This window comes from Cynocephalus volans, chromosome 2 (assembly GCF_027409185.1).
Source record: "Cynocephalus volans isolate mCynVol1 chromosome 2, mCynVol1.pri, whole genome shotgun sequence".
NCBI lineage: Eukaryota > Metazoa > Chordata > Mammalia > Dermoptera > Cynocephalidae > Cynocephalus > Cynocephalus volans.
The window spans coordinates 209711997-209736413 of NC_084461.1; the positions used below are offsets into that span (position 1 = coordinate 209711997).

At 52.5% G+C, this 24417-nt stretch overlaps 2 protein-coding genes across 4 annotated transcripts in view; both read left to right on the forward strand.

Annotated features, from left to right (window-relative positions):
- DGCR2 (DiGeorge syndrome critical region gene 2) overlaps window positions 1-18888 on the forward strand; it is a 74263-nt gene extending 55375 nt beyond the window's left edge. For all 3 annotated transcript variants that reach the window (XM_063086140.1, XM_063086141.1, XM_063086142.1), the window contains 5 exons: window positions 552-728; window positions 6798-7001; window positions 12923-13075; window positions 14167-14403; window positions 15983-18888. In XM_063086140.1, coding sequence (XP_062942210.1) covers window positions 552-728; window positions 6798-7001; window positions 12923-13075; window positions 14167-14403; window positions 15983-16239 — 1028 coding nt within the window. In that variant the 3' untranslated portion in view covers window positions 16240-18888. The remainder of the gene's footprint in view (window positions 1-551; window positions 729-6797; window positions 7002-12922; window positions 13076-14166; window positions 14404-15982) is intronic.
- A 2271-nt stretch (window positions 18889-21159) lies between these two features.
- Window positions 21160-24067, forward strand: LOC134368176 (carbonic anhydrase 15-like). The gene is made up of 8 exons (XM_063084723.1): window positions 21160-21226; window positions 21467-21502; window positions 22059-22229; window positions 22758-22918; window positions 23018-23110; window positions 23375-23441; window positions 23547-23713; window positions 23843-24067. Exons 1-8 carry the CDS (start codon window positions 21160-21162, stop codon window positions 24065-24067), a joined length of 987 nt encoding a protein of 328 aa, XP_062940793.1.
- The last annotated feature ends 350 nt before the right edge of the window (window positions 24068-24417 follow it).

Genomic DNA, 24417 nt, shown 5'->3' on the forward strand with positions numbered 1-24417 from the left:
CACCCTGGCCAGCTTGGGGAATGCCATTGCTCTTGGTGGGTGTTAGAGCCGATAATTCCACCCAAATGGCACATTCTTCACAGGGGCAGTGTGGAGACTTTCTGAGTCCCTAATTTATTACTGGGTATTCTGTCCTAGGGAAGAACCTTCCCTACCCATGTGTTTCCCCTATCTATTTCTCCATTTGTTTATCTGTTGGTTTTATCAGTATGAACTCATGCATTTTAACACTGTGTATCATAATCCATTACTTGATTGTTCACGTTGGTGCTCTGACTTTGAGTGCTGCCAGCTAATCCAGCCCCTCCTCCTGTTCTGTAGTACTTCCAGCCACCCAGTGTTTGCTTGGCTGGGTGTTTGCCATCTCCATAGGAGGGGCCCTGCCCGGCCCGTGCCTGGAGCTGGAACCACAGTGACAACTAGCACTTTGCAGTCCACAACTCTTTGGTTGATGGTTCTGTTTGACACCGTGGTCCCCTTGAGGACTGTGCATGACTAATCTGCTGACATTATGTTGTCATGTCCCACCCCACCTTGTGTCTCCCCCACAGGCTCCTCGGAGGTTTTCCTGCCCCCAGACCCCATCTTTGCCTCGGCCATGTCTGAGAACGACAATGTGTTCTGTGCCCAGCTCCAGTGCTTCCACTTCCCCACCCTGCGCCACCACGACCTCCACAGCTGGCATGCCGAGAGCTGCTACGAGAAGTCTTCATTTCTATGTAAAAGAAGTAAGCCCCCCGAGCCTGCTTCTCAGGGAAATGCCTGGGCCCTGGTGTCAGCCTCAAGTGGACTCCAACCTTGCGCTGCTCTGAGGCAGAATGGCTTTGTAGTGTCGCAGCAGATGCCCCTCACTACTCACACCTTGCTCTCGGGTGTGAGCTCTGCTGGCCCATCATAGCTCTGTGGCCTGGGCAGCTGGGAGGCATCCCTGAGCCCACAGTTCTCTCCCCTAGGATAGATACAATAATTTCTGCCCTACCGCGTAAGTGTTGTTAGGAGATTAAATGGGAATGGTGACCCAAGGACTTGCCAATCATGTGGCGTCTCTGCAGCATCTGAGCCACTTGGTCACCTCTCTGAGGCTCCTTTTGCGATCCTTCTCTCTGCTTCTGTTTGCCTTGTCTGGACCGCTGCTCCGTCCCCAGTCTACAGTGTTACGGGCCTTTCCCTTCCTCTGCCAGCTCACTCGCCCAAATTCCACGTGGAGGTCTCTTTCAGCTTAAGAGGCTCACAGTATGGTTGTGCCAGCTAAGGGCAGGACTCCTCACCTCCACCCAGCCCTCGTCTGTGACGGGGTGGGTGTGAAATTGGCCCTGGCAGCCGCTGATGACCTCAGCCCCAGTCATTTAGACCTTCACTCCCTTCCCTGCTGATATAAATGTCATAGAGCAAGGTTTCACATATGGCTGAGTCTGTTTCTGGACTCCATTCTGACCTTTGGCTCTTTGTCAACCCTGTGTCAATACTAGGCTGTTGTCTTTGCAATGGCTTCGTGATAAATCTTGATTGCTGGTATTGTGACCTCCTCTGCCTTGTTCATGACTATTATGCTGCCTACTCTTGGCCCTTTTCTCTTCTGTATGAATTTTAAGATGAGTTTTCTGAACTCCCTTATTCTTTTAGTTTGTGGATTTTCCTAGATTTTCTATTCAGACAGTTTTGTTTCTTTTAAATCTTTGACTTTTATATTCCTTTCTCCCCTGGTGTTAACTTTGCTCGCTAAGGTCTGCAATGCAGTGTTGATTAGAAGTGGTAGCAGTGAGCATTCATATCTTCTTAACTTGGGAATGCTTTCAATGAGTCAGCATTAAGTATAATGCTTTCTATAGGATTTGAGCACATAGCTTTATAAGGCTAAGGAAGTCCCTTCTATTCCTAGTTTTCTGGGAATATTTACATTATAAAAATGTATTGATTTGTATTAAATGCTTTTTCTGCATTTATTGGAGTTATGTGATTTTTCTTCTTTGAATCTGTTTATTATTTTACATTAACAGATTTTCTGGGGCTGGCCTGTTAGCTCAGTTGGTTAAAGTGTAGTGCTGATAACACCAAGGTCCAGCGTTTGATCACTATACTGGCCAGCAAGCAAAAAAAACCCAAAAAAACAAAAGACAGATTTTCTGATGTTAAGCCATCCACATGGTTTTTGTGTATATATTATATTGTTGGATTCCATTTGCCGACATTTTATTTAGAATTTCTGGAACCCTTTTAAGGAGTGAACTTGGCCTGTTACATTCCTTTTCTGTACTCTCCTTGACTTTTTTTGTATCACATTTATATTAGTTTTATGAAGTGAGTTGGGAAACACTCTCTTGTGCCATTCTCTAAATCCATTTGTACAAATTAGGATAATCTTGTCCTTGAGTGTCTGGCAGACCGTACTTATAGGACCATCTGGGCCAGGGAGAAGGAGACCTTTGTGACATGTTGTTTAGGCATGATTCCATACCTAGGGAAAAGTTGCAAGAAGAGCACAAGGAATTTCCTCACATCCTCTACACAGACTCACTAGTTCTTTCTCTTTTTTTGGTCTCCTTTTACCTGGGATCACCAGTTATTTCTATTTTGCCACATTTGCTTTATCATCCACTGTCTCTGCACATTTTCCTCTGAATCATTTGAGAGTAAACTAGAGATACTTTGAAACTTGAGCCCTAAATACTTCAGTATATATTTCCTAAGAACCAGGACACTCTCCTATATAATCACAGTACACTGATCAAAATCAAGACACTTTTAACATGGATACAGTGCTATGCAATAATCCACCGTCCATTGTTCCAGTTTTGTCAGTTGTTCCAGTCATTTCCTTTATAGCGGTTTTATTCCCTGGTCAGGATTTGACCCAGAATTGTGCATTGCATCTAGTTGTCATCTCTTTAGATTCCTTTTTGTCCTTCAGTTTGAGTAATTTCTATTGACCTAACTTCAGATTTACTGATTCTTTCCTTGGCTCTGTCAAGTCTGCTTTTGAGCCTGCTGAAGATATTCTTCATCTGTTTCATTCATTTTGTCTGTGTTTTTCAATTTCTAGGATTTCTATTTGATTCTTATAGTTTCTATCTCTGCTGAATTTTCCATCTGATCTTGGATGTTGTTTACCTCTTCCATTAGAACTTTTAACATACTAATGATAGTTATTTTAGATTGCGTGTGGGGTAGTTCCTTCATTTGTGTTATATCTGAGTCTGGTTTTGTGGATTGTTTTGTCTCTGGAGCATGGTGCTTTTTTCATGGGCTTTTGGTTTAAAGTCAGACATCTCGTGTAGGATGGTAGAGACTGAGCTCAATAGTTCTGGTAGCTTGCACTTGGCTATGCTTTTCCTTCTGCTAGGACTTTATTGTGGGGAGGTCTTTAGTATAGTGGGGGCTGGGGCTTGGGCCAGGCTTGGGGTTTGTTGGCACTGTGGTTACCCTTAGTGCACCCTGGACTTTATATACAGTAGTGATGCCTTGCATTTGGGGTGGGGGCTGGTTTGCCAGAGGGTTTCTCTTAATGTCTGCTTTATCCTCCACTCTAGCTCTTGCTTTGGGCCATGTGTCAGAGAGTGTGTCTTGCAGCTCTACTAGCAGAGTCCACTGGAAAATTTACTCAAAGTTTGGTAAACTTCTGGTGTTGGGGGCTGATGTTTTGGCAGGGCAGTGCTTGGGTCTCCAGGGTGTGGCTTCACGGGTGCTCTGCCCCTCCTCCAGCTGGAGTGGGAGCCAGCACAGGGGCTTTTCACCAGTGCCCTAGAGGCCGAGGTGTACTTTGATGGGAGGAGGCAACCAAAATCAAGGCAGTTTAGGTGATGGGTTTGGGGAGCATATTTGCTTTCTCTGGCAGGTCCTGAGTTGTAAGTACAGACACGGAACAGGGAAGCTGGTGGTCATTGACCCAGATCCTGACTGTTCTGCGCTGGCTACTACAGAGGTGGTGGGTCAGAGTTCTTTGGTCATATGTGGCCTGGCCATTGTCGAGCATCACATCATGAGGCAGAAATGTTCTGTGAATGGAATATAGTCAGTAATCTTTGGGGGTTGGCTTTTTTCAGGAAAGCCATCAAATAGTTAAGTAAATACAGGTTTTCGTTCATTTTGTATCTCAAAACGCTTGGGACCAGAAGTGTTTCAGATTTCAGATTTTTTTAAATTTTGGAATATTTGCAGATACTAAACCCATTGAGCATCCCTAATCCAAAAACCTAACATGCTCCAATGAATCTTTCCTTTGAGTGTCATGCTGATGCTCAAAAAGTTTTGTACTCTGGAGTATTTTAGGTTAGGGATGCTCAACTGTAGTTTGTTCCTTCCATTACCGAGTAGCATTTTATGGTTTTGTTCAGTTGTTTAACCATCACCTGTTGAAAGACATCTGAGCTGATTTCAGTTTTTGACTATTACAGTGAAAGCTGCTGTGATCATTTGCATACAGTTTTCTGTGCAAACATAGGTCTCCATTTCTCTGGTATAAATGCCCAGAGTTGCACTTGCTAGATTGTATGGTAGTTGCGTGTTTGGTTTTTTAAGAAACAAGCAAACTGTTCCATAGTGGCTGTACTGTTTTATACTCCCACCAGCAGTGTATGAGTGATCTGGCTTCTCCACATCCTCACTAGCACTTGTTTTCTTTCCACTGTGTTTTGTATCAGCCATTCTAATAGGGATACATTACTGTGTCCTTGTGTGGATTTAATTTGCATTTCCCTGAGGCTAATGATGTTAAATGCCTTTCTGTGTGCTTATTTGCCATCTCTGTATCCTCTTTGGTGAAATGTCCATTCAAGTCACTTGTCCATTTCTTATTTGCATTATTTGGATTTTTTATTGTTGAGTTTTGAGAGTTATTTACATATTCTAGATACCAGTAGTTTGTCTGATATGTGGTTTGCAAATATTTCTCCCAGTCTTTAGCTTGTTTTCCTCCTCTTCACATGAGCTTTCAGAGAACAAAAGTTTTTAATTTTGATGAAGTTCAATTTATTAATTTTTCCTTTTATGGACCTTTCTTTTTTGGTGTCAAGTCTAAGTACTCTTTACCTAGACTTATGTTCTGAAGAGTTTCTCCTATGTTTTTTTCTAAAAGTTTTATAGTTTTACATTTTACATGTAAGTCTGTGATCCATTTTGAGTTAATCTTTTTTTTTTTTTTTTATAAGGCGTAAGATTTCGGTCAAGTTTCTTTAGTCCAATAAAGCTTTGCTCCTACACATTTCCTTTGTGCTATATATATTGGTAAATGTATTATAGATACATTACATTTCTGTAAGTGCCCCAGCACTACATTATATAGATATTATTTTAAATCAGCTAAAAGAATAAAGGAGAAAATATGCCTTTATACTGTAATTTTTAATTACTTAAGTACCTTTATTGGTGCTCTTTGTTTTTTCATGTGGATTTGAAAAGCTGCCTGGGGTTCACTTGCATTTAGCCTGAAGAATTTCCCTTGGTATTTCTTGTAAAATGGGTCTGCAAGCAACAAACTCTGTCAGTTTTAGTCTGTCAGGAAAGTATTTTTGCCTTCATTTTTTGGAAGATAGCCTTTGTTGGATATGGATTCTTGGTTGACAGTTTTTTCTTTGAGCACTTTGAATGTGTTATCCCACTGCTTTGGCCTCCATGTTTCTGCTGAGAAGTCAGTTGTTGATCTTACTGCAGTTCCTTTATAAGTAACAAATCATTTTCCATTTGATGCTTTTAACATTTTCTTTCTTGTCTTTGACTTTTAGCATTTTTACTGTTGTCAGCTTCTGGATCTTTTGCATTTATCCTGCTTGGAGTTTGTTGAGCTTCCTGGTTGTGTAGGGTTTTTTACCCCCTGCTAATGAATTTGTGTATTTTTCAGCTGTTATTTCTTTGACTATTTTTTGTGCTCCTTTTCCTCTCTCCTCTTACTTTGATACTCCCATTTCACATATATTGGTGCACTTAATGGTGTCCTGCATTTCTCTAAGGACACTGTTTGTTTTTCTTCATTCTTTTTTCTTTGTTTTAGCAGGGAATAATTTTAGGTGAGTTTCTTGCCCTGGGATTCTTGACCATGTGGGTGACTACATTTGACCCCATTCTTAGGTAAAGCACAGACCCATGGTTGTTAAATTTCTCAGGAGTCTTTTTACAGACATCCCCACCCCATTTGGAGAGGAAATGGCTTCCTTCTCATGTCCCTTTGTCTTTCACTGAGCATCTGTCCCTTTGCAGACCCACCTCATTCCTCATCCCCTGCCCCAGGCGTCTGTCATGTCTGCCAACAGATTACAGCTCCAGGTTTTTAGATTCCTGTCTCTGGACATGGCCATTCCTTCCTCTTACTCTAGTCCCAGGTCAGTTCTGCACAGAGTTTACCCCATGTGTCTCCGGTCCAGTGAACCATCTTCCCAAGCAGAATCAGCAGCTTCTTTGGAGATTCATTTGAGACACATTCTGATTTTTAAATGGTTAATGTCTTCAGCAGCTGCATGTTAAATTGAAGAAATCTTGTACATAAGCTATTTAGGCAACTTAAAAGCGAACACTTCTGCAAGGGACCTTCACCCTAGAATCTGGCATTCTCTGTCCTGGCTTTCTGGGCCCCATGGGCTATGTTTGCCCCAGCCACATGTGCTTTGTTGTAACAGTGTGTTGAGGTGGCCACTCTTGGACAATCATTCCCTGCATTGTGGGGCAGATCCACAGCATTCCAGGGAGGACTCTCATGCACAATCTGGTCAACTCCTCAGTTACTTGGTTTGCCCCCCGGCTCAGGTAGGAAAGGTCAGGGCTCTCTTTGCTCATAACCATACGTCTGTGCATGTGTGTGCCTGTTGCAGGTCAAACATGTGTCGACATCAAGGACAACGTGGTGGATGAAGGGTTCTACTTCACTCCCAAGGGAGACGACCCATGCCTGAGCTGTACCTGCCATGGAGGGGAGCCCGAGATGTGTGTGGCTGCCCTCTGTGAGCGGCCCCAGGGTTGCCAGCAGTACCGCAAGGACCCCAAAGAGTGCTGCAAGTTCATGTGTCTGGACCCAGGTGAGACTCTTGATGGTGGGTCACAAGTCAGCCTCCCTGTTCAGGTCTGGAGGCTGGATGTCCTTTGCTTCCTCAGTGGTGGAGGCTCCTGAGAGCTCATGGCACATGGCGCAGCAGCAATGGCAGAGTTTGCTAACAGAGCTGTCTTGGAGGCTTTGACAGCTGGCTACTCTAGTAGGTGTACATGTCTCACACAGCCACCTCCTTAACTGTCACCCCTGAAGTTGCTTTGTTCCCATTCTCCAGTAACAGGTAGCATTCACAAATGAACTTGAGTGTGGCTGCATTTTCACAAATCAGCTGGAACTTAATGGCTTCAAACCTGTTCTTTTTTTAAAAAAAGACTCAGAGCCTGACTTCTAATTTATGTCCACATTTGAGCTCTTCCAGTTTTCGGTGATGTGGAGGGTAGTGACAGTTGTCATTACTTATAGTAATGACAGTTTACTGTCAGAATCTTCAAGAAAAAGATGAAATATTACCCTCAATTTCAAGGTAAAATTGCTCACCACTAGGTGGTCCTTTAAGGTGGACACTACTTAGGAATCTGGTCTCAGGACGAGCCTCTTCCTTCCACTTGCAAAACAGAGCAGCTGGTGGGCTCCTGCTCTCCAGGCCCATTAGCACCAATCAAACTCTGTATGGCGTGCTTGTTTTTCTGCACACTGTGCAGCTGGCCATTCTGTGAATTCAGAGCTCCAGAGAAATGTAAATCAGAAGCATGAATTTGTTTCCTTTTTGGGTGCCACAGTGTAAGATCAACATAGCAGGGACTTGTGGAAGCTGCTGGGCCATGGACCCTGCAGAATGGCAGCTTGGGTAGGCATGGTGGCTGTTTTCATCTCCAGGGGCCCCCATGGAGAAGAGCCTGGAGACGGGGTGAAAGGATGACAATGATGAGAACTGTCCTCGAGTGGAGTGTTGTCAGAGTCCCTCATGCCAGGATGGCTGCTGGGTGGGAGGACAGAGCCATCATCCAGAGGCCATGTCTGAGGCTAGGTGGAAGTGGGGGCTCTGGCACACGTTCCACCAGACATGTGCAGTTGACTGCAGAGAGCACAGAGGCCATATTTGCAGTCGAGCCTGCGAGGGCACACAGAGCCAGAGATGAATAAGGCAGAGCTTGGGTCTCCCCATCCTACAGGGTAGACAGTTTTCTGCTTGTATAGGGTGCAGCCCCATGGGGTCATGAGAAGCATTCATTGGGTGCTTACCAAGTTTCCTATGCGCCCAGCCACATCACTCCCAACCTCCACCCCAGTTACCTTCTACTGGAGTCAGACTGTGTCTTTTACAAGCCATATCACTTGGATTCCTGGTTCCATTGCTCAGGAGTCTACCAGTACTGCCTTGCCACTCTGTCCAGCCTTTGTAAGAATGCCCAGAAATATACAAGGATGACCCATCTCTGGGCATATGTGGCCTGTGGAGCCTGCCCAGCCCTGAGAACTTCTCAGCAGAGCAGAGCCCACAGTGTGTCTGGACAGGCCTAGAGCTGCTGCAAGCCACTCTCTTTCACAGCCAGGCAGCTTGCCAAGCCCCACTCTGCCTGCACTGTGGCCATGCTTCCACGGGCTCCAGACTCTCTCCCAGGGGCCTTCTCCGGGGAAGTGCCCTTATTGCACCAAAGAACAAGTTGCTGCCACCGAAACTGGAGACACTGAAATAGGATTTCAGGAGTTAGTCTTCAGAGTGTCCCTTTCAACAAGGCAAGAAAGGGACACTGTCTGTTCTTGCTACCTGTTCAGCATTGTACTCGAGGTCAAAGCCAGTGCCAGAAGGCAAGAAGAAATAAAAAGGCATCCAGGCCAGAGAAGGAGAAATGAAATCATCTCTCTGCAGATGACATGACTGCATAGAAAATCCCAGAGAATACCAGAAAAGTTACTAGAACTGATAAATATGATTAGCAAGGTCTCCAGATATAAGGTCACCACACAAAAAACCATTGCATTTATATATACTACCTGTAACAGCTGGAAATCGAAAATTTTTAAGAAAAGTACCATTTATAATAGTACCAAAAAACATGAAATACTTAGTTATAAATCTTAAAAAATATGTGTACATTCTATATACTGCAAACTAGAAAATGCTGATGAAAGAAATCAAAGGCTTAAATAAAAGGAAAGGTATATACCATGTTTATGGATCAGAAGGCTCAATATCATTAGGAGGTTAACTCACCCCAAGTCATCTATAAATTCAATGCAATCCCAACCAAAATTCCAGTAGACTTTTGTAGACATTGACAAGCACATTCTAAAATTTATGTGGAAATGCAAAGGAATTAGAATAGCAGGAAAAGTTTTTACACAGAACAAAGTTGGAAGATTCATGCTGCCTGATTCACAACTTATCTTCTACAGCCATAGTAATCAAAACAGTGGGGTATTGATGGAAAAATAGACAGATTGGTGGAACAGAATAGTCAAGAAATAATCCCACTCAATCATATGAAAAATAATATGGTCAAATGATACTTGGAAAGATGCAAAGGCAGTTCACAGTGGAGAAAGGATGGTCTTCCACCAAATGGTGCTAGAGCGGTTGGATATCCATATGTAAAAAAATAAAATAAGAACCTTACACTGTATCTCCTACTATCTATAAAATTAACTCAAAATGGTCATAGACCTAACTGTAAAACCTTAAACTATAAACTTCTAGAAGAAAACATAAGAGAAAAATCTTTGTGACCATAGAAAAGGCAACATTTTTAGCATAATTCTTAAGAGAAAAATTTACAAATTAGATTTCATCAAAATGGAAAACTTCTTTTCTTTGAAAGACACTATAAAGGTAATGAAAAAATAAGTCACTGACTAAAAAATTTGCAAAAAGCAAATTGGACAAAGGTCTTGTATTCAGAAAATATAAAGAACTCTAAAAACTCAGTAAGAAAACCCTATGAAAAATGGTTTTTAAAAAAAAGATTTAAATTACACTTCACTGAAGAAAAGATGTATGATGGAGTCAAGAATCTGAAGCGATGCTCAGTACTGGTCATGAGGGAAACAAATTAAATCCGCACAGGGTACGACGCCTAGCAAAGGCTAACATAATGAAAGTTACAGCCACGTCAGTTTTACTGAACTCTCACACTGCTCTCTGCCCCCTCCTGCACTGGTGCTTTGGGTCAGCCCTGATATCTCAAGGCTCCTAGAGGTGAGGTGAAGTGTCCACATCAGGGTCCAGGGCCTTGGCCTCTGATCCCTGCTGACCTTCTGCTCCACCTGAGATTTGAAGCTGTTACCGCAGAACCAAGCTCAATGAAGGGGTGAGCTCCTTGTCACTGGAGATCTCCACACACAGGCTGGGTGGCTACCTGGAGACCTGGACTGGTTCAGGCTTCAGATCGAGGGTCAGGCTGGGTGGACTCCAGGGCAGGATATACCCCAGTAGAACATGTCTTCTGTCTGGGGGCCCAGGGTCAGCTGGGAGGCAGAAGACAGTCCTGTCTGCACTGTCTAGAACACCATGGAGGGACCAACCATTCATAGATCCCCCAAGATCCCTGGGCTGGCCTCTGTCTCCTGGGACAGGCTCTCTTCTTTATGCCTGACTGCAGGTGGCTTGATTCTAGGAGGTGCTTCTTCCTGGTTCCCATCATGGAAGGATAGTCAGGGACCTTGACCATGGCCTCGGGTTTGTTTTAGGACCGATTAAGGGTTAGTCATGGCAAAGGTGCTGCTTTCTGAAGAGCTCCCTGGGATCTCTGAACTGGCTGCAAATTAACAGACACATACTGATGGACTTCTGCCCACAGACAGGGACAGAATGTTCTCTTGAGACAGGAGCGGGTCAGAGGCACCAGGAAAAGCAGCTAATTGGTGAGAAGATGTATCCTTTCCACATGTTCACTTCACAGGTGCTGTCAGAAACAAAAAGATTTTGGAGATGCTTTCTGGCCCCGTGGGAGGAGAGCAAAAGTGAGCTCTGGTCATCTGTGTGGATTTGGAGCAGGCTCTGAGAGCCCAGCCACGCACACGTGGGTCATGAAGTGTCTCCTTGGGGCTGGTGGCTGGGGACCTGACCTGCCTGTTGCAGAGGGGAGTGGCCAGTCCTGGCTCTTCCCAAAGCTTGGCGAGGTCCCTATACCCTCGCAGGGTTCTCTTGCTTCCAGGAGCTGACAGGCCACTCCTCTTCCTAACCTCCACCCTCAGTCTGTGGAGGCAGGTACGCCTGGGACCACTTCCTGGTTCTATCATTCTATGACTTCGTGCCAGTCGCTAGTCTCCCCTAGGTTGAGAGCCCGTGGAAATGCCAGTGGCGTTGTCAGTGCTCTTCCTTCACACCCGGTAGCACGTGCATCACCCTGTCCTACCATCAGTGGCTCCCCAGAAGCACCTCACAGTCCCGTGTGCACCAGGGCGGGGCATCCTCACCAGCGAACTGTTGTGCGTGTGGCTGTTGTGTGTGGCACTGTCCTGTGCACAGCAAAATGTTGAGCAGCACCCTGGCCTCCACCCAGGAAATGCCATGAGCACCTCCTCCAAGTGGTGACCACCAAAAGGGTGGAAGGACGCAGGGTCGGGACAGCTAAGGAAGGCCCTGCAGCTGGAACTGGGTGCTTCTTGGCCCCAGCCCTGCTGGAGGTCAGCTGCATGGCCCCTTCCCCACGCCCACCCCGCCCGTGTGCTGTGCCCATGTATCCCCAGCATGCCTGTATGTCTGCACAGGTGTGCCCGGGGCTGGCATGGAACAGGGGGGTGGGGGTCCTCTGTGTGGCTTGTTAAGGACTGAAGTTATTTGACTCACTTACAGCTACAGTGGGGGCACATTTGTGAAATGACACCTGAGTGGACTGTTCTTTGTGAGACGTGTCTGCAGCAGTTGTTGGAGACTGCAGCTGCTCCCGACCCTTGAGTGACAGTCCAGCAGGTGATCACTGTCCCCTGCTCAGTCCATCAGTAAATAATGGTAAAAATTCGAGTGAGATGTATGCCATGCTGTCACTTCTCCCTGTCTGTCACTACCCCCTGCATGGGCCTCTGTCATTTCCTCCTCTGGATGCCATAGACGTTTCCTCACTGGCTTCCCGAAACCCCACGCTCCTTCCCTGCAGCCTGTGCTCCCTGTAGCAGCTGCCCTGAATTGAGCTCCACGGGGACATTGCTCCTACTACAAACCTTCCAGCAGCTCCCTTCACCTGAGACCCCTGCCCACCTGGGTGACCACAGGCCCCTCTGGGAAAGGTCAGCCACCTTGCCTCACCCTGGCTCATTCTGGGTAGGAAACTGAGCATCTTCAGAGAGCTCCAGGCCTCAGAAGGGAGGAAGGTCTTCTCTGACCCCACATCTGACGGGATACATGCTGCCCTTCGCCTTTATGTCCTGAGCCCACCCCGTTATTTTCGGGGCTCTGGGCACTATTGAAAACGATGCTCTGTGTTGTCGTCTTGTGTCATACCTGTGTATACTCAGTGAGGTAGGGATGGTGATGCCGTGACCTGTTTAGCAAGGAGAGTGCGGGCGGTAGCCTTGTGTGCCTCGGTGCTGTTAAGGGCATGGCCTTAACAGCTCTGTCTCAGGAGGTGCGGCCTCCTTGCTCAAGTGATGGGCAGGCAGGTGTTTGCACACAGCAGTCATCAGGCCTGGTGCTCATGGAAGGAAGGTGCTCAGTTATCAGTGAGAAGGAGCTGGTGTGAGTTGAGACAGCCTCCCTGTGCCAGAGCAGGGCAGAGGGCACCCATGAGGGGCTGTCCTGTGGAAACGTTCCTCTGCTTTTGGTGGTATCACAGTGTTCTTGATTTTGAGTAGTTTTATTTCACCATCTGTCCTAAGAGGTCAAGTGCAGAGAGTCAAGACATGAACGCGCCTTGTCCACGTGTTCGGCCTAGGAGAGGAGGGCTGTGGCAAGCACGTGGGGTGGGACCTCCTTTTCTCAGAGTGAGGTTATTTTTCTTCCCCACGTGACAGATGGCAATAGCCTATTCGACTCCATGGCCAGTGGGATGCGTCTGGTCGTCAGCTGCATTTCCTCCTTTCTCATCCTGTCGCTGCTGCTCTTCATGGTCCACCGGCTGCGCCAGAGACGCCGGGAGCGCATCGAGTCCCTGATTGGAGCAAACCGTGAGTGCCCTCCAAGGGCCACAGTCCTAACCCAGGTCTCCCTGTCCTAGGTTGTGTCCCCTCCAAGTCAGAGTCTGAGGTAAAGTGTGGATGCGGGCAGTTTCCTTGGGGGCCAGTTAGGGAGGAAGGAGGGGTTGTGCTGTCTCCCCATAGATGGAAGGTGCTGGGGGCCATTTCTCTCCCACTCACGCACCTACTCCTGGGCTGTGCACATTCCTGGAGAGGCAGAGAAACAGATGGGCACTTGAGGAACTGTCATGGAGCTGAAATCAGAGGTGGGCTTTCCAACCTCTGAGCCTTGCAGCAAGGAAGGGCAACACCATGCATCCAGATGGTGATGTCCCCTTCTCCAGTGGCCTGAGCCATGAGTGTGGGCCACGTGTCAAAGATGACCTGCTAGAGGAGCTGCAGCAGACATTGGGGACCATTAGGCAGCTCAGGGAGTGTGGCTCATCCCCTTCAGCCTGAGTTCTTCAGTGTGCCAGGCCCAGCCCAAAGGCTCCTCCACAGCAGCCCATACCCCCAATAGAGCTTCTGAGATCAACGCTTGTCTCCAGGAACTCAGGTCCTGGTGGAGACGGGTGGTGGTGGTGGGGTACAACCTCTGGTGCCTTCCTGGACACCCAGGTCAGGTTTGAAGGCCCCACGTCACTGTGATTCTGTACCCTTGTCTGCAGGCCAGGAATGTTCTTCTCAAGATTCTCCTTAATTCTCACCGAGCTGCAAGGTCGGCAGAACTCAGAGGATGTCGTATGTTAGACACCCAGACACAAGTTAGAGCTGGAGGCCAGTGGGCAGTCCTGAGACTGGGTTGGACAGTAGCAATGGCAGAATCAAGTGACAGATTGTGTGTGGGTGAGGAGTAGGGCCTAGGCTCTGGAGAAGGAAGGCTGAGGTGGGAGATTCAGGCCAAGTCAGAGTTCTCATGTAAGCATGCTGAATGTGGCCCACCAGGGCAGCTGGGCACAGGAGTGTGACACTTGGGGACAGCAGGCCCAACCGCAGAAGCAGGGGACGGGTGGCTGAGGAGCCAGGCAGCCTGCCTCCGAGTGACACAGCTTTGTTCCTGTGTCTCCCTTCTGATGACCCAGTGCACCACTTCAACCTCGGCCGGAGGATCCCCGGCTTTGATTACGGCCCAGATGGGTTCGGCACGGGCCTCACACCGCTGCATCTTTCTGACGACGGGGAAGGCGGGACTTTCCACTTCCACGACCCTCCGCCTCCCTACACGGCTTACAAGTACCCAGACATTGACCAGCCCGACGACCCGCCACCACCCTACGAGGCCTCCATCAACCCGGACAGTGTATTCTATGACCCTGCAGGTGTCTGCCCACCCCCAGGGAGAGGGAGCCAGGCCCAGCAGTCCTCTCCAGCTCCACAAGGCTGGGGACCCCCACTTCCTCCTGCCCTTCTCTTTAATTTTGTCTTAAGCTCTTCCCAGAGTGGCCTGTGCAAAAAAGGCCCTGGTCATCCTGTTCTGGCTTTCAGCGTGTCTGTGCAGAAGGCTCTGGGGAGGCCTGGGACCCCTTCCCACATGAGCACCTTTAGCTGAGCAGCCCCCCAGCCCGGCTCTGTGGAGAGCTGGGGAGCTGGGCGGGGGTGGTTGTGGGGACGGGGCTGGCCCAGTCTCAGGAGCCAGTCACTTGGCTGTAAAGACACACCTGCACATGTGGTGAGCCGACACACCATCATGACAGTCCCTTGTGTCACGTCAGGAGGTGCCCCTGTGAGGTGGGAAGAAAGCTGGTTCTGTGACATTGGACAGTTGCTGAGTCTGTTACCCCTCTGATGCTGAGACTTGTTTCTCACAGGGCTGTGTGCCTAAGAGGAAATGTCATGTCTCCCCCCCTCCCCCAACCCCCATTTCCCTGTCCCTAGTGAGCAGTGCCGATGTCCCATTCGTTTCCCTGCATGTTACGCCTCTGACATGCCTACAGTCACTTGTAGGCAACGCCCCACCCCAGGGCAGCCGGCTTCTTGCAGTTGCCCACCACAACAGAATGGACACCACAAGGCTGGCACTACTGTGCTGAAAGGGCTCAGTCGTGTTTGCTCATTTGGGCAGCCAGCACAGCGCCCATGTAGTCTGGGGGTGCAGGAAAGGCTTGGATTTGACCCTTGCCCTCGGGCCACAGATTGTTACAGTCAGCTGTCACATGAGCCAGGGTAGACTAGGAGCATCCTGCAAGGGATGCTGCTGGGCAGCAGTAGGTCCCAGATGCCTCCATGAGCTGGGTGGCAGGGCGGCCATGGGGAGTGGCCGGGAGAGAGATGCATCCTGGACCTTGTGCCACTGGCTTCCCAAAATAGCCTAGGGTGATAAGGGGCAGGCAGCAAAGCAGGTGGGCCACCCACCATAAAGCTTCCCTGTACCAGAGCTGCTGAAGACACCACATGGTTTGCAGGTCTGCCTTCTCTTACCCTGTCACCTGTGCTCTGATTTCCCTATTCCGGCTGCAGCCCTGAGTGGTCTTCCACAGCTGGGCCCAGTGAATCCCTGACATCAAATGCTGCTCCCTTCCAGCTGGGCCTGGTTTCCACTCCCAATGAGTCTGAGTTGGTTTTCCCCCGGCCTCTGTCTGTTCCTGCCAGCTCTTGTCAGTGCATCTCCCCCACTGCACACCGTGATGGCAGGGTGCGCCCCTGCCTGCTTTGCTCAGACTGTGCCCTGCATTCTACCCGTACTGGCTGCCCAGCTGCAGGCATTGTGTGTGCGACAGCACCCACATGGGGTGGGCTCCCTCCACAGCATCCAAGGTCCAGGAGGGTGGCCAGGGCCCACTCACCACCCAGCAGTGGTGGCAGTGTTCAGGCAGGAGGAGTGTCCCCAGTCTGCCCAGCCCCCATGTCTCCAGCATCAGGCCCACACCTACCTCTGACACCCTCTGTCTCCTCCTGCAGATGACGATGCCTTTGAGCCTGTGGAGGTTGGGCCACTGACCCCAGGGGATGGTGGCAGTGAAAGCATGTTGCCCCGACACCTGGAGCAGCCTCTGCCCACCGCAGGGGCCTCTCTGGCAGACCTGGAAGACTCCGCCGACAGTAGCAGCGCCCTGCTCGTGCCCCCTGACCCTGTCCAGAGCGGCAGTGCCCCAGCCACAGAGGCACTGCCTGGGGGTGGCCGCCACAGCCGCAGCTCCCTTAACACCATGGTATAGATAGCCCGGCCCATGGCCCAGATGGGCTAGGAGCACCTGTTTGCTGTCGAGAAAACACCGGTCCCTGCGGGAGACTTGAAGGGCTTGCCTCAGTCTGGACCCCAGTCCACTGCCGCACACCCCCGGTGGGCGGGTGTGTGTACATAGAGACTGCAGCCAGCCCCCCTCCAAGAGGAGGGGGCACCTGCACCAAGATTCCTGAGGGCTTCGAAAACACGCATAGCTTTGGGTCACTGTCTCTTTCTTTTTAAATGGCAGAAGAATGAAAAGTTTATTCAAACCACACATTTTAGAGGTAGGAAACAAGGCACCATGGGCCGTGGCCAAACCAAACACGCCTTTGGTGGGCCTGCTCACTGCAGTGTGCTGTCCAGAGAATTCTGCCCACCGGTCACTGAGCCTCGGGGACAGCCGAGTGTGGGACCAGCACAGAGCGCCTCTCTGGCTGCCACTCGGAAGGGTGCCTCGGGGCACCAGGCTGTTTGTGGACTGTCAGTATTTCTTAGGCAGGGAGGCAGCCTTTGAGGTTGCTGCGATGGCCGCTGAGGAGCTGGCCTCCACAGGTCCAGCTAGAAACGTGGAGATGACCTCAGCCTGGGCTGGGGGCTGGCCTGGGACTCTGAGACCTGAGGCCCTGAGAAGGGGAGCATGGAAGGAGGTTGAACTCTCCGCTGTCTTTGCAGCTGGGCTCTGTGAAGCGCAGCTCTGTGGCAGGAGGCCCACCCCACTGCCTCCAACTCTCCCAGCATCGCTGTGCATGGCTTCCCCAGGAGACGGCTCTGGAGTTGGGGATCAGGGGCGGAGTGGGCTCCTGTCTGCTACACTCTGGAGCCTTGGCCCCACCTCCTGTTGAATTGCCCCTGGGCCAGGCCTGCCCCCACCCTACCTTGTTTGTGCCATAAAGGATGGTTTCTTTGGGGGAGGGGTGGCCGAAACCAACATCCTGGGCCATGTCCATCTCCTGAAAATCCACTCCTTGCCCACCACTGCTGGAGCCCTGTGCCCAGTGGCCGCATGCACACCCCCATCCCTCCTCAGCAGTGCTGGGTGCTGCATGCCCTGCCTGGGGGCCTTTTGGCTGAGGGACCCTGTTGTCCACTCCTGGGCAAGTGGTCTTGTCTCCTGACATGGGGCCTTTAGCATTTCTGAGGTTTGGAGATTAAGCGGGTTCTGTGCGATTTTTAGCACATCCATATCTTTTCTACGTTGAATGTCTGGATCTTTTCTTTGGTGTGTTTGTGTGTCTGTGTGTACATATGTGGCCAAGTGTTTGCAGGTGGTGGTGGTACACAGGAACTTGGTGAGGCCCCACTTTCCTGGCTTGGCCATTGAGTCTTGGGCTGCTCTGAGACGGAGCTGTGTCCGGGCCTCTGCTCTCTCGGCCGAGGGTCCATGGAGCCCTGCGTCTTCTCTCGCAGTCTTTCCAGACCAGCATGAGTGTCTCTGGAAGGACAGACTGAAACGCAGGTTTCTGTGGGGACAGACTCCATGCACAGTCCACTTCTGGGCACATTCTCACACTGGTTGGAAACCCATTTTCTTCCCAAGTGGAATGAGAATCTTGAGTTGCCCCACAGACCTGACCTTAGTCCCAGAGCTGGCCAGAGCTGTGTTTTGTCACTGAACTGCTGTCCCTGGGCTCAGTGCACAGTAGCCAGTTGCTGGAGGCTGCATACCGGGCAGACCTGCTCTCCCCTCCCTGAAGGGCTGCTACTTTCTTGAGAATCATGTATGGGCTACGAGGGCCCCACACGGTGGCTGAGGACAAAGCAGGAAGCTTGTGCTTCCAGCATTGCTGGATGCAGGGCAGCCAGGTTCCAGAGCAGCAGTCTTGTTGGTGCTGGCTGACCATCAAGGGTCCTGAGGACCACCACAGCCAAGTCCCTCAGGGGTCCCAACAGCTCAGAGGGTCCCTCCCAGGCCTCAGAACCAAGTATACATGGCAGGGTGGCTGGCACAAGGTGTGTGGGACTGGGAAGCTTCCTTTGAGGACTGTTGGTGCCAGTCTGGCATGTAGGAGGCAGTGAGGAAGGAAGTGGGCCGAATTGGACCTCAGGGGCTGCAGAGGGTGGGCTTGCTTCTGGATTGGACAGAATTCTGTCCAAGAGTGCTCTTTCGGGGTTGCCCAGTGGCCCCCTTCCCTTTATTAGGTCTCCTGGGGTGCTCAGCCCACTGGCACTTGGGCTGGGCAGAAAGCCTGCATTCAGGGCTTCCTGGCCCGCTGCAGCTCCAGGATACGACTCTCCAGGAGCTGAGCTCTGCTGGGGTCTACCTGTCTGTCCTCACCCTGCCGTCCAGTCTGCCGCCCTTTGCAAGATCTGATTGTACTCCATGGTCTGAGTAATGAAGAACTCCAAAGCCAGCCTTTGCTGAGACTTGTGTTCCTGGGCCTCAGAGGGACAGGCCAAGCCCCTGGGAGGGGCCTCCTCCCCAGGACCCTGGCCACTGTTCCTGGGAGCCCAGCTGCCCTCTGACCTGCCTTGTGGAGGTAGAATTTGATACTGTAAATTGTCTCAATGCCTGTTTTTATGTTTTCCTTTCACTAAGGGTTTTTAGTTTGGGTTTATTTTTGGTTGGGTTGGCACTAATCCTTAAGATGCTGTGAGAACCATTTCATCCAAATGCCAAATAAACTTGTGTTCTGGAAAAGGTGTAGTCAGTCCTTGGTGTGACCCAGCCACCATAGCTGCCTCAAACTAGATGAGAGTGGCTGGGGCACCCACCTTTCAGCAGGATTCTCCTAGGGCTTGCAGCCCTTGCAGACGCCCAGCAGAACCCCTGAGGCCCCTTGGCCTGAGGTCCCTTGGAGCTGAGCTTGAGCCTCCAGACAGTGTGCAGTGTGAGTGGCTGGCCCTGCAACTGAGGCTGTGTCACTCTGGTACCCAAGCCCATTCCACGGCATTGGCTGCTGCCTTGGCCAGTGTTGCTGACATGCATGGGGTCTGCGTAGACAGCAGGGCTGCCTCTGATCAGGCTGGCCGCCCTGACTCTGTGGCAGCCAATGTGCGATGGGGCAGGCAGAAAGTGCTTGGAACTTGGTTGGCCCCCCACCCATCTCATTGTCTAGGCACCCTTTATTATCCATGTAGCTGTAAGGAGCCCCTCTGTGCAGTCCAAGCACCTGGTTTTCCAAAGCGGCTGTGGCCCCTGGGGGCGTCTTCAGACCTGTCTTGAAGCCCAGTGGGAACATCTGTAACTCCCAGAGGGTAGGGAGCTGGCTGCCCAGCACTCCCAGAGAGGGTGGGACTGAGATTTGCCCCCCCCTTCCTGAGTGTGTGTGTGGATGGGGAAGGGACTCGAGCCCTCTCTGGGAGCCTTGGAAGTCCCATGTTCTCATCTATAAAATGGGCCTTCAGTGTGACCTGAGGAACCCTTTATAAGAACCGGGGCAGTGCCCGATGAGGCTTGCTTGGGCGCTCAGCTGGACCTGATCTGGCCAGAAGGTGTCTCCCAGAGTGGAGCAGCGGGACCCCGCAGCACACTCATTCCTGCACAAGGGAGGAGCTGGGGTGGGAGGCTCGGTCCGAGTTGAGGTCATGCTGTGACCCCAGAGCCGGTTGGTTGGAGGAGTTGGACCATACCTAGAAGCTAGGGAGGGGTGCGGGGCTCCGAGACTCTCCTGTCTCTCCTGTTCTCCGATAGTGGTCTTTTCGATAAATTCCCAACTCCTGATTCGGGGACGGGAGAAAACCTGGTCGACTCAACCCCGGGGTGGAAATCCTCGAGCTCGCCTTCCTAACCCATCCTCTTGGCACGGCGCGGGAAGTGTGATCGCGCGCCCCGCCGCCGGGGTGCGCTCCAGGCCGGGCGACGGCGGCGGCCAGACGGGCGAAGGGTCAGGGTTAGGAAAGGAACTGGTGAATCCCCTGGTAGAAATGGAAGCTCCGAGGAGGAGACCCATCATTCCTGAACACATCTGCTGCGGCAGAGGGGTGCGGGCTGGGCTTCCGGACCGCCGTCAGCACCGCGGATAGCGCTTTCGCCCCTGCTGCCGCTGGGTGGGGGTCGCCCCGCTTCCCCGGCGTGGGAAGAGCCCGGCCCTCTGGCGATTGGAAAGAGGCGCCGGATGCAGAGGTGTCCTCCCACTCTACCCCACCCCACCTCCTGCCCGCTCAACCCGCCAGCCCAGTCGTGCTCACAGCCGCGGGCACACGGGCGCCCGGGTGCGGAGCTATTTCCAGGCAGCGTTGCGCGTAGGATTCAGAGCCCACTTTCCAAGAGAACAAACTGAGGCTCCTGCCGAGCCTTGGGTCTGCTGGACTCCAGAGCCTCCGAACTGCGACCGAAGCTCGAGTCCCCACCAGGGCTGCGCAGGGCAGAGGGGGAGGGCTGCGGCTTCCCCGAGACCCTTTGGTGAGGTGGTCCCTGCGCAGGGCTCCATCAGGGGCCCGATCCGCAGGGGACCGAGTGTACAAGGGAGGCTGTGGTCTTGGGGTGAGGGTGGGCGTCCCAGGCCCGCAGCAGGGTGAGAGACGTCCTCTCACGCCCACCCTCCCAAACCCGCCCCTCGAGCCACGGGTGCTGGGATCCAAGGTGCCCTCACGCTTTGAACTCCTTACTTGCTGGTGGCTTTGGCTTGTCTCTCCTGGTCCCCTACTCCTTTTGCTCAACTGTAAATAGGGATAATAGTAGGACACCCTCACCCCTGCAGGATTAATGCCAGTGGTTGTTGCTGACAGGCAGCTGCAGACCTGGGGTCAGAGCGCCTGCCTGGTGAATTTGGAGCTCTCTCTCTTCCTCGTGGCCATGCCTGGGACCGCCCCCTCCGGCCTTCCCTGCGGTGGCCGGCCCCGAGAGCCCTCAGAACTTGGCCACGCCCCTTAGCGCACCCCGCTAATGAATATGTAGCGGCCTCGCCAGCAGCCCCGCTCCGTGGTCTTCGGCCACTTTCTAGTCCTCTCAAGCCGCGGCCGCTGCACCATGCGGACCCTGTGCTTCCCGCTCGCCTTCCTCGCGGTGCGGCTGGCGGTGCGCGCGGACTCGGAAGGTGAGCGCCGGGACTCTGCCCATCTGGTCTCGAATCTACCTTTCTCGCAGCTCTCTGCAAATCCTTCAGTCCTGCCACTTGTGGGGGGGATACCGGGGTTGGGGTGACAGGAGAGCAGGCTTTGGCTGGCCGCCTCTAGCCAAAGCCCCACTCCCCATCCTGGGACGCTGGCTGGGATGGGGCTTGGAGAGGGCCCAGATGGCTGGTCTCTCAGCTCTGTCCCCTGTCCATTGTCTGTAGGTGCCTGGTGCTATGACTCGCAGGACCCAAAATGTGGTGAGGACAGAGTGTTGTGTGAGGTTGTGCGGGATTAGTCTGTGTCCTGGGGCCACCAGAGCATGTGCCAGTGGTGCAAGTGTGGCCAAGAGACAGTCTGCACACCATACTTCTGTGGTTTCTGCAGGTTCCTGTCTGTAGTCCTGTGTCTGGGCACCAGGCACTATGTGTGTGACTGTCCCTCCGTATGTGTGTCCGGGTCTGCTGTGATCACCAGTCCTGCTCCTATTAGTCAGGGGTCTGTGAGCCAGTCAGTGTGGCCAGCCCAAGTGTGTGAATGTGGTGGAGGTCCCCAGTTTGGGTATGCATCCATGTGCCAGGGGCTCCTTTCACCCTCCTCTCCTTGGGGGGCAGTCTGCCTACAGACTAGGTAGCTAGGTCAGGTGCAGAGTTGGGGGGAAGGAGCAGCACTGTGACCTATCCAGGTGCATGGGGGGAAGCGGGGAGAATGTTTCTGAGGCTGGGCTATTCTCTGGGTGTGTGAGGACCATCCTTCTCTGTGCACCTCCAGGCTGCCTCCCTGACCCCCTCCAGACCCCAAATCTTCTTCCCTCAGGCTCCACCCACTGGGAGGAGATAGCCCCTGCATGTGGGGGCCCAGCCCAGTCGCCCATCAACATCGATCTTCACCTAGTCCAGCGGGACTCCACCCTTGGGCCGATCATCTTCCAAGGCTATGACTTGGCACCTCCAGGCCCATGGACTTTGGAGAATGATGGCCATACAGGTCAGCACCCTGGGGTCAGGACCCCACAGACAGGGGCAGGAACCCCCACACAGGGGATGGGAACCTCCACAAATATGTCATTGACCCCCCACAAATGGGTTAAGAACCTCTATACAAGAATGAGAAACCCCCGCAGGAACCAAAATCTCACAAAAGAGGAACCTCCACACACAGCAGTGGAGATACACCCCCCATGGGGGTGAGGACCCTCACTACAAATAGCGGCCAGCCATGGCCCCTGAGGATAAGGAGTCAGGACACACCTGGAAGTCAGAATCCCCACAGAATCGGGATGCCTGGAGAGTAGTCACGACTGTACAGGACCCCCACCACATGGCTGTCCCCGGCCATGCTGGGTCGGGGTCTCCACTGCAGTCTGTGGAGTCCCAAGTGCGTCCTATTCCATGGAGGCAGTGAGCCCAGCCGGGGAGCAGAGGGGCATGAGGGAGTGACGCACCTGTGTCCTTATAGCACGAGGGCGGGGTACGTGGCGTGGGAGAGAGGTCTCATGTGCTCTCTCACCTTCAGTGCTACTCCGAGTGGACACTGGTCCAAAGAGCCACCTGGAAATTTGGGGGGCCGGGCTGCCATCACCTGCTTACCGTGCCCTGCAGCTGCACTTCCACTGGGGGAGGCCAGGGCGAGCAGGCTCAGAGCACAGCCTGGATGGGCAGCGCCGTCCCATGGAGGTGGGCTCGGGCATGGGCTGGGGTGGTGGACTGCCCCATAAAGACAAGGGGAGCCTGGTGGAGGAAGGTGGGTGCCTCCCATGGTCTGTGCCTCCCCAGATGCATGTGGTCCACATGAACACAAAGTACCAGAGCATGGGGGAGGCGCTACATCACCCTGATGGGATCGCGGTGCTGGCCGTGCTGCTGGTGGTGAGGGAGGGGCTGTGACTCCGTGTGTGTTTCCAGAAAGGGAGTCCACAGGGGTCTGCAGAGGGAGTAGGGTGGGCCTGTGGAGTCTGTGGGGTAGTGAGGGGCATTTGGGGGTGGGCTATAGGGTTTGTAGGACTTAAATGGTTCTGTGGGAGGATGGGGACAGTGGGAGGTGATGGAACTGCAGGGTCAGTGGGGGGTGACCCTACGTGCCTTTTGGAGACCCCCCTCTCAGATCTCTGCTCACTTGGAGCCCCTCCCCAGGAGCAGGACTGTGACAACGCCAACTTCTCAGCCATTGTGTCGGGCCTGAAGAACGTGTCTGCGCGGGGTGAGGAGCCACCACTGGGGTCACATCCTTGCTAGGGGGTGCTGGAGACAGGGGCGACAGGCGCAGGGAGGTGGGTTCCAATCTCTCCTCCGCGCCCCGGCCCAGGGAACTCAGTGAATCTGAAGTCCACCTTCCCGCTGGCCTCGCTGCTGCCGGACGCCTCGCGCCTCTCGAGCTACTATCGCTACTCCGGGTCGCTCACCACGCCCGGCTGCGAACCTGCGGTGCTCTGGACCATCTTCGAGAACGCCGTACCCATTGGGCGCGCGCAGGTGGGGTCACTGCCCCTACCCCGGGCCAGGCTGCCCTTCCTCCCGCAGCTGTGCCCACCCCGGCCCGCGCCCGTGGGCGTTGCCCCTCCCCCACCCCGTCTTGACCCATCTTTGCCCCGCCCCCCCCAGGTGGCCCAGTTCCAGACCGTGCCCCAGGCTGGGACCTTGGGCTCACGCCCCGCGCCACTCACGGATAATTTCCGCCCGCAGCAGCCTCTCGGGGGGCGCAGGGTCTTGGCCTCCCTAGGAGCCTCCATCCGCGCAGCAGCACCGCCCCTTGCCCCCACTCTGGCCCGCGTGCATGGGGCTCTGCTGGGCCTGGGGCTCAGCATGGGACTCTGGCAGGGTCCATAGGATCCAGGCACGACCACCCTCCTGTAATAAACTGTGCACAGAGTAACCTTGGCTTAATGTGACTTGGGGGTGAAGCCTGGGGTGTGCTGCCTTCCCCACGATGGGGGGATTTAGGCTGTAGCCCCACTGAGTCCTCAGCGTGCCTGTCCATACAGCCGGGAGACCCCTGAGTGACTCTCCTCTACGCCACAGCCAGTCCCAGGTCCTCATCCAGAACCCCCAGGCCTCCCCACACCCAACCTACACATTATGTCTGAATACCCTGATCAGATGGAAGGAGAAAAGCTAGCAGGTCTTAGGAACATCACCATCAGCCCAAGACTACATAATTTATTTTTAAAATGAGCTGG